Source organism: Salvia hispanica, chromosome 6 (genome assembly GCF_023119035.1).
Source record: "Salvia hispanica cultivar TCC Black 2014 chromosome 6, UniMelb_Shisp_WGS_1.0, whole genome shotgun sequence".
Taxonomy (NCBI): domain Eukaryota; kingdom Viridiplantae; phylum Streptophyta; class Magnoliopsida; order Lamiales; family Lamiaceae; genus Salvia; species Salvia hispanica.
In genome coordinates, this window is record NC_062970.1 from 37,124,634 (window position 1) to 37,134,322 (window position 9,689).

Here is a 9,689-nt window from a genome sequence, read left to right on the forward strand (position 1 = left end):
TAATAATGTAGATTGTGCAGTCTAATAATGTAGTCTCGGCTAATAATGTAACACGTTGTAGTCTAATAATGTAGATTGTGCGAGTCTAATAATGTAGCCTAGTTTATAATGTAACGCTTTTAGTGTAATAATGTATCTCGGGTATTATGATCACAACCATCTAATCTGAGGATCCAAGAGCTGAGATTTGCTTTGATTTTTGATAGAATTTGCCTTATGGACCATAGTGCGCCCCTATATATATATATATATATATATATATATCAAAGCTGATCTCTCTCGGAAATAGATTCTTTACTGTGCACAACACTGTTGTGCTATTTCCTACTCATACTGTAACAGCCCGCCCTCCTAGGGTACAATAAATGCGGCAACTGCTACCAAACGGACTCGAAGAAATGAACAAAGGCTAGGGTTTCATTTAAAGAGTGTTGACCAAAAGATTAGAAAGAACTATCAGAGTATTTAAAACAACAACTTCACCTAGAAACTTGAATAAGAAAAAGGAAGGTATAATATATATGGCGTTCAAGAATCTCCAGAGTATGACATAGATACAAACCACAAGATAGTCTAAGGCCTCTAAACCGAAAGGAGAGTGCAAAATATTCAAAATAAACATAAGTGTATCAAAAACTCAGCGGAAAGCGACCAAGAGAAAGAATAGCTATGTATGAAGACACAACTACGCTTGAAGTTCAAAACAACCATCTTAATTAATTATCATGCTCAACACCCGCCACCGCTCGTCATCGTTCAACCTGCACATAAGGAAAACACATGCAGGGCTGAGTATTTTGAAATACTCAGTGAGCTCGTTGCCAAAACATTTTATAAGTTATGCCACCCTTACCATAGTGAACTCGAGTTTTTAAGCAGTTATAAGAGAATATCACGAGTATCACAAAATATATTTTCATAGATTGGCCAATCAAACATACTCCCCACTTTTCTCATCAAATTCCACAATCACAATCTTTCCATGGTGCGACGAAAGTGTGGCCACACTTTTCGCCCACGAGACCGGCCGACTAGCAAGGACGGCTCCCGATCCCCTCGTGTACACAGCCTGGTAGGGTTTGCGGCCCATACTCAGACCCGAATTCGTTTAACATATCCATAGCCCTATAGCCCAATGGAGCAAACTCACAAAATAGGCATCAGGCACACAATATCACAATAAAACAAACATATGCATGACATAATAGTTAAACCACCCTTATAACACCAATCAATACTTTTGACAAAATAAAAGAGAGTTTTAAGAGTAAAGCCCACCTCGACTGCTTAGATTTCAAGTAGTTTCGCTTTTCCGTTATCCGGCTTCGCAACCAAAGTTTCACCTTTTAATCACATAGGCACATATCACAAATTAGGTTCAACACTACTCTTACTCATGCATGTCTCAAAACTTTTCCCTTTTCCCATCGATTTATCTTATCATTACTAATCAATCAAAATCATGTTTATCACACAAGTTCCATTCGCATCTCCAATCTAGATCTAACATCGACATATGTTACGCAAGGATATTTAGCCATCGAACACATACTACACCAACACAACACACACACACACGCACACACATGAAACATATTCCCATATCCCCTTTTATCTCACTTTCACTCAACCAAGATGCATGAGGGTTCAAGAAGACCGATTAATCGGTTAGAAAGAAGAGGAATTGAGTAGAATTAAGAAGATGGATATAAAAATACCTTAAGAGAAAAACGAACGGTAGAAATTAAGTATTAGACTCGGTTCTTCAAAATTCTTGGATCAAACTTCAATTCTTCACAAAGGATGGAGGATTATTGGAGTAAAGTAGAAGAAAATTGAGAGAGTATGGAGAAGAAGAGGGGACGAAAAATGTGGGGGCTAGGGTTGGGGCTTCTCTTATTTATAGTGCTCAACAAGATCTTTAGGTAAATAGAATAGAATATTTGGTAAGATTTATTCTCCACAATTAAATAAAACAATATTATGGAGTAGGGGAGAAGAAATACCAAAAATAAGCTCTAAGGCACAAATCATGGGATTTTCGAAAATTTGGCTTCTTAATTAGCCAAGATTTTGTTTTGGTATATTTTACGGAGTAGAATAAAATATCACGGAGCAAAATAAAAATAAAAATCCTACCCCATTGGCATAGAAATAGGCGTGTAATATGTGCCTTAAATAAGGCATAGATTTTTGAATATTAACTAAAATAGGATATGGCAAGATCTCTTGAGGTATGGAAAGATTTGATAGAATATTTTAATTCTAGGTATGGAAGGAAATCAAATAAGGGATCCATAAAAACAAAATAAATTCTTCCTTCCCAAGAATAGGTGATTTTCGAAAATCACCTTAGAAATAATAGGGTGCGATTTTCTCATCAAGAAATAAGGAAATAATTAGGTTTTGGATTTAATTTGGATAAATATCCCAAGAATTAAATTAAATCCGGAAAAATAGAATTCCTTCTCCAAAAGTCCAAGGGTTCGAAAATCTCAATATTTAGATGGCTAGCATTTATGGAAATTTTCTCTAATATTCTCACTCACCCTTAAACAAATAAATTTCACCTCATAATTTAATAAATCACATGCCACATCACCTAATTAACAAGTTTGACTTTTCAAACTCCCCGGTCAAGGAAACTCATGCAATAAATTCATTTAGCAAATAATTCACATCTCCCACGTCATCAATAATAAATTTTAGGGCTCTAAAATTAGGGTTCGGAAATTCGGGATGTTACAATAATAAATATTTTATATAATAATAATATTGTTGAAAAATAATATAAAAAATATACAATGGTATGGTTGAGTGGTCATTGATAAATCTTGAAAAAATGTATGATTGGGTTGGATGAATATTGATGATATGGAAGATGACATGGAGGATATAGAAATTACTTAAACATAAGAAAAAGTGATATGAGGCCATTCAATCTTTGGTCGACCATATGTGCAGTCAAGTACGACTTTAGTGACTTGGACAGACCCAATAAAATACACTTTAGGTTCGCGGCTAGCCTTAGCCCAAGCTGAGTTAACATAGGTGGTAAAGTCGGATGGAGTAGTTTGCTTGCCAAGTGTGTTCATGTGTTCATGCTAGCTAGTCACTCTGGTTTGAAATTTGATAAGTAGTGGAGTATTAATACTTCCATATAAATTATTTGAGCGCCAGCTAACAAGTGAAAAATGCGAAAACATCACTATACTATTATTATATGTTGTGGCCAAATAAAATGTTTTTTCCCTCGTAACAAATAGTATCGCTATATTAATATAATTTACGATTTATCATCGAAGGATGCATTATTTATTCTACTATACAAGCATAGATTCATTTGTGTCCGTATGTGGTATTGATTCACGAGTTTCAATTGGTCCCATAGTTCCCATCATACATTTTCCTTCACAAATTCATTACTCGACAAACTTTTATCTAAAGTCGTAACATAATCATTCGTATTTGAAATAAAACATGCATTATGCACACATAAAAATTACATACATATACTTATTCTTAAACCGTTGAATAAATAAGGAATTTCCCTACACCTCACCCCATTCTTCTCCCACTCCCTCAACCCCCCAATTCATGTCTTCCGGCGCCACCGTCACCGTTGTGGAGCGCTGCGCCATTTCCCCTCCGCCGCGCTCCACTCCTCCGGCCACTCTCCCACTCACCTTCTTCGACATTCCCTGGCTCTTCTTCTCCCCATCTCAGCCCATTTTCTTCTTCTCCTCCGCCTCCGCCGCCGCCGCTGTGCCAAAGCTCAAGCACTCTCTCTCTCTCGCCCTCACCCACTTCTTCCCCCTCGCCGGAAAATTGGCCCTCTCCGCCGAGCCCCGCCTCGAGTATAATGACACCGACTCCGTTCTCCTCATCGTAGCCGCGGCGCCCGACGGCGGCGCGTTCAAGAATCTCGCCGGAAACCACCGCCGGAGCTGCGGCGATTTCCGCCGCCTGGTGCCGGAAATGGGCGGCGGAGACGGACCGGTTTTGGCTGTTCAAATCACTGTCTTCCCCGAAATGGGAATCAGCATTGGATTCGCGCTGCGAAATGCGGCTGCGGATTGGAGAACGTTCAACAATTTCTTGAAAGAGTGGGCTTGGATCTGCAAAAATGGCGCCGGCGGGAGACACGTGGCGTCCCATGATAGGTCAGTGATCCTTGACACTAGTGGGCTGAGGTCGTTCTTCTTGACTGAGTTTTGGAAATTGAAAAATGAAATAAAAGAATCAAATTATTATAAAAGTAGTAATAATGATATTGTAAGAGCCACATTTGTATTGGGCCCCAAAGAAATGGGAGAGATCAAGAAATGGATCCTGACCCGGTCGGATCTCTTATTCGGGTCGACCCAGTTGCTTCTCTCGCCGTATGTGGTGGCATGCGCTTTTATATGGGTGTGCTGGATGAAGGCGCATTGGTGTACCGATGCGAGTGTGGTTCATTATTTCGGCTTTATCGCGGGCGGGTTGACCCGATTGCCATTCGCGGTGCCTAGTAATTATGCGGGTAATTGTGTGGGGTTCGGTCGGTCGGCAGCGAGGAGAGGGGAATTGGTGGGTGAAGACGGAGTTGTTCATGCTGCCAAGGCGATCGGGGATACGGTGAAGAAGTTGAATGTGGACATGTTGAGTGGGGCGAGAAATTGGATATCCGAGTGGGAGGAGTTGCGGGAGTCGGAGCTCCATATTACGGTGAGTGGATCGCCCAAATTGGACTTGTATGATCTGGATTTCGGGTGGGGAAGACCGGTCAAGCTTGAAGAAGTGTCGATTCATAATCATAATGCAATCTCTCTAAGTGAAAGTAGAGAGGTTATTGGGGGTATTGAAATTGGTGTCGCTTTGCCTCCACTTAAAATGGATGCTTTCACCACGTTGTTTAATAAGGTATGACATCTTTGTATAACTACTCAATCTCCATTCCATCACAAATAAACATGTGTATTAATTTACTAGTAATAAAGTCAAATTTGAGATACGTACACAATGTGAAAAAAATCAGATTTATGTGTGAGGACAGCTGCAATTAATCTTTGATATTCGATGCATGTGATTTCTTTTCTTTCTTGTACTACTATATCAATTATTTTATACTTTTCCAATCAAAAGGTCGGATGTTTTGTCATGTTTTAATTATTGTAATAATACAGTCACAGATGACGTAGTAACGTTACATAATGAAAATCTTTTGCCTGGTTGAATGATTTTGCAAGAGTAAGGCCATATTGACTGAAAACATTGGAAACATGTGCTATTAGCTGATTAACATGATAATCATGCTGTTATCAAGTGCTACATTACTTTATTGTTGACGTAATCAGATTTTAACTTTCAACGATTAGACACCCCATTAGTCAATCAAATATTGATCAATTAATCTACTAGTACTATAATTAAAGTGGTTTCAATTATTTATTTTATATATAAACTTTTATGATAAATTAAATTGACCTTTAGCACGTCGTCTAGTGCTGTACAATTTATAAGTGGATTCATGATGTTCCATTTCATATACACCATATCTTAATTTATCTTTTTATATCATAAGTTTTAATTGAAATTCGTGTGAGTGGGAGGGTCCTATTAATTAGCATATTCTCATTTTTAAAAGTGAAACGGACCCATTAAACATAATGATGTTATATTCGTTTTTAAATTTGGGATCCAATGTTGTACTCGTTGATTTTCGAAATTTAATAATTTTCATTGATATTCCGAGATACTAGTATGTTGAAAAATTAGTAAGTATACTTAATAAACTAAATGAACAAAAATACAAACAATTATATATATATTCCCGTGGCACTTTGTGAACCTGTTGCCTATTGATATATTTTGTCTTTTACTATTATCAGTATGTACATCATATATGTTTGGTATTTTATCATTGCAAGAAATATAATATAGATATAATTCAAGGAAGGAAGGGACCATTGGTATAATGATGAAAGCCCCATGGTAGGTTTTCTCCTTTATAACACATCTGAGTTATCACACATGTACATTTCAGCCAACCAATCTACATATATCAATAATTTTAATGCATTAATTTTCTGAATATCTTACATAATTTTAAAACCAGCACAATTGAAAATAATTTGCACGAATTAAAATTTTATTTCTAATTCACTCGTCGGTTGAATAAAGAAGAATATTAATTCCAGAAATAAGTTAATACTATATATAGTCCCTTTATTATTGGAGGGCCATAACGTTTTGAAAGAGACTTTAGCTGTATTGTACTGAATATTTGTACTATATCCCAATTCATCGGTGTTTTATATCGACAATTAATATATTTTTATTTCCAAGTTCAAGTAACACTGTTTATATAATTCATGTATATTCATGAACAGTCAAGAATTGTCATAGTCTCGCATTTGATAATAAAATGTTAATTAGTCATTTCTATCGAAATATAGTTTTTTATTTGAAACTTCTTTAAGATATGAACTTATGCTTCGTGTTACAAATTTACTACCTAATAACTATAATTTATGAGTATCTTAGATGATATCATTAATTATTGAATTTGGAGTTATGCCTAACTAAATCAGGATTTATATAAATAAAAACTAGAGTAATTAAGATAACTATCCGATAAAATATACAACAACATACTCAAAATTTAAGTCCCGATTACATTTTATATATTTTGAATCAAATTAGAACCAACATGCAAGTAGATAATTAATTTTCGACTTCCATGTAGGAATAACAGACTGTTTGGCCTAGTTTAGCATAGAGAATGCATAAAATATTTCAAGAGCTTTTATAATTCTGTAAGTTGTAAAAATGTCTGAATAATTAAACGTATAAACTGGAAAGAGAATTGTGAATTAGAGAAATAAAATAAAAGGTACATACAATTGAAGTATATAATTATTGAAAATAAATTATAATGGTACAATTATTGATGTACAAATTTCAGATTAGGAAAAGATAAATTGAACTGGTGACTTTACTAGTTGTTTAATCTTTTATATATAAGCTTATTTTGGTAAACAATTTTCAACAATTTATAGTAAGTTATTTAGGAGGTTGCAGTTTCAGTCAAACATCCAACTATTTTGTTTGTCTGGAATTCTGATACTGGCTAAATTACAAAAGTCTAAAGTAGTATATATTTTTAACCTATAAATAAATTTAATTATAAATAAAAAATTAGGCATTATTCGTGTGTTTGTCGTTAATTAAAAAAAATAAAATAGAAAAGATAATAAATAAACAAAATTAGAATTAATAATTTGTGTGGGTGGGCCGTTTCAGAAACTAAGCCCGAATAATACTCAGTGGATCCACCCTACCCGAAACCCATTTATGTAGAACAAATTCTCCTTTCTCAACCCTCATTTCACTTCAATCGATCTCGCTTACTCTCTACCATCATCCAATTTCGCCGTTTCTGATTTTCCAACATCTGCAATTCAGGTTCGGATCATTCTCTCTTTCGATTATTATTTGTTTTTTTTTTAATCCGTGAAGCGAATTCGTTTTCAGTTAGGGTTTGTTACTATTAATTTATGAGTTTTTTAGCTTCCCGAATCTGGATTTCTAAACTTTTAATATTACTCCTGATTGCTGATCTGTTATCTGCTGTGTTAATGGAACGGATCCTTCCCTCTAGAAATAGATCTTTTATTGTCGTCGTCATTTCCCAGATCGATCCTTCACTTGAGATGTTGAGTTTGATTTTGACCTGGAATATCCGTTTTTCGTTTCTTTTCTTTTCATTTTTGGTGATTTCTGTGTTTTGTGCTTTAGGCGAAATTGCGGAGACCTTGTTGGTTGTTTTGGTAATTTTGCCTAAATAGATGAACTTACACCCATTTCTGGTGTTGGACATGAACTAAAAAAATTGCTTTTAAAACTTACATTAACTTCCATGTTTGAAAAAAAAATGAGTGAAAATGTAGGTCTTTAATACATTCTCGTTATGTCATTGGTCTTCTTCAAGCATGAGTTCTTGAAAATTAGCACTTGTGTGGTTGTGATAATTGGTATCAATTGCAATGAATATTTTAGAATGCACTTTGCAACAAATTTTCTTGTTTTGCATATTCTTTGTGACTCAATTGAATCAAAGAGAGCATTTCATCTTTGTCTGCAGCTGAAAGCCTTTAGCATAAAGTTAATTTGGACATGTTAACTGATCATGCTACGGACTGTTTTCTTTCTGATTTAATATTTTGAGGTCGATTAATATGAGTATTGATCCTACACTATATTTGAAAATAGCCAAATTTTTTTGTGTGGTGTTCTGCAATGAAAAAGTTATTTCCCTGTACAGCCATTAGTTACATAGTGATGAATCATGCAGGATGTCTGAGGAACCATTTAGGCCGAGAGCAAAGCTCATTGAGAAGCAAAAACTTTTCCAGAGCATTCACAAATACATCCATTTGAAGCAGCCGATGGATAAGCTCACATCGGTTGCCATTCCTATGGCTTTGGCTGGCACCTCCTTGTTTCTTATTGTGAGTCCATCTCCCAGTGACTGTCTCTTCTCATTCCTTTATCATGCTTGTGTTTTAATGGGCAACTGTATCTGTGTTTTCAGGGAAGAGGGATCTATAACATGTCTCATGGGATCGGAAAGAAGGAATGAGGAAATACCTTCTTTTCAGTGAGGATCCTGATGGAAGTTCTTTTTTTTTTTTTATTTTTCTTTTTGCAAGTTTTTGGTCTAGAAACATTGTTCTTGATCACTGAGCTCTGCATTCCTCCATTCTAATAATTTCTGAATGCAGACCATTTGACTATTGAATGTACCTTCTTCTGCCATGGTGGATATCATTCCATTTCAGTTTTTGCTTGTTTTGACAGAGAGGATCGAAAGTTCAAGAATATTAAATTTCAGTACTCCATATAGCAAATTGTTCTTATTGTTTCAATAATTATCAGATCTCTCGTATTGCGGATTAATTATTAGTATGGCAAGTTGAAATGGCAAATCAATATCATTAAAGTGACAATTGTATGATAAAATATAACACACAGTCACACAGTGCCTCCCTCACCTAGGATGCAATATCTGAAACAAGAATTTTGAGTTTTAAAGCATTCTAAGATTTCCATCGCTCCGGGGAAAGGAGAAATCACTCCTCAAGACAGATTAAGGGCTTTGAGGCACTGAGAAAGGCCAAGGTTACTCAGCTGAGCTAATATAGATGACACATTCATAGAAGAGATGTAGGAGGGTTCTTCCGGTCCAATAAGGGATCGGCTTTGGAGTGTCTTGATCATACTCATTAGATTCGCAATTCATTAGCAGGAAAGAAGTAGTATTCTTTCTCATTAATTATCGTTATGCACTGTATTATGTCTTTCTTGATAATTGATAGTATTGTACTTGCCTTCCAACTCCATCCATCCCTTTCCTCCAAGAATCTAGAGTACTCAAATCTTCAGGGTGTGCTTTAAAGGTTGGGGGAGTATTTCTTGGTGGAACCCAACTTAGTTAACGAATGTGATTTTACGATACCGCTAGGTGTAACATCATCCAGCAATGAACCATGCTCACCTGATACACCAATAGTACCTTCTTCTAAAGTTTGTTCTTGATCCCCAAATGAAAATATACACATATTTTTAGCATCACAACCAACTCGAACAGAGTCGGATAGCAACGTTGATCTGAGACTCAATTATTACTGCTTTGTATGATAATGAGA

The 9,689-nt window shown here is 35.7% G+C and overlaps 2 protein-coding genes across 2 annotated transcripts; both read left to right on the forward strand.

Annotated features, from left to right (window-relative positions):
- The first annotated feature begins 3,533 nt into the window (after positions 1 to 3,533).
- LOC125192727 (phenolic glucoside malonyltransferase 1-like) lies at positions 3,534 to 5,077 on the forward strand. Its single transcript, XM_048090357.1, has one exon. The coding sequence runs from the start codon at positions 3,598 to 3,600 to the stop codon at positions 4,906 to 4,908; it is 1,311 nt and encodes a 436-aa protein (XP_047946314.1). The 5' UTR covers positions 3,534 to 3,597; the 3' UTR covers positions 4,909 to 5,077.
- Positions 5,078 to 7,349: 2,272 nt separating this feature from the next.
- Positions 7,350 to 8,877, forward strand: LOC125193150. Its single transcript, XM_048090893.1, has 3 exons — positions 7,350 to 7,446; positions 8,334 to 8,492; positions 8,576 to 8,877. The coding sequence occupies exons 2-3, from the start codon at positions 8,337 to 8,339 to the stop codon at positions 8,621 to 8,623; spliced, it is 204 nt and encodes a 67-aa protein (XP_047946850.1). The 5' UTR covers positions 7,350 to 7,446; positions 8,334 to 8,336; the 3' UTR covers positions 8,624 to 8,877.
- The last annotated feature ends 812 nt before the right edge of the window (positions 8,878 to 9,689 follow it).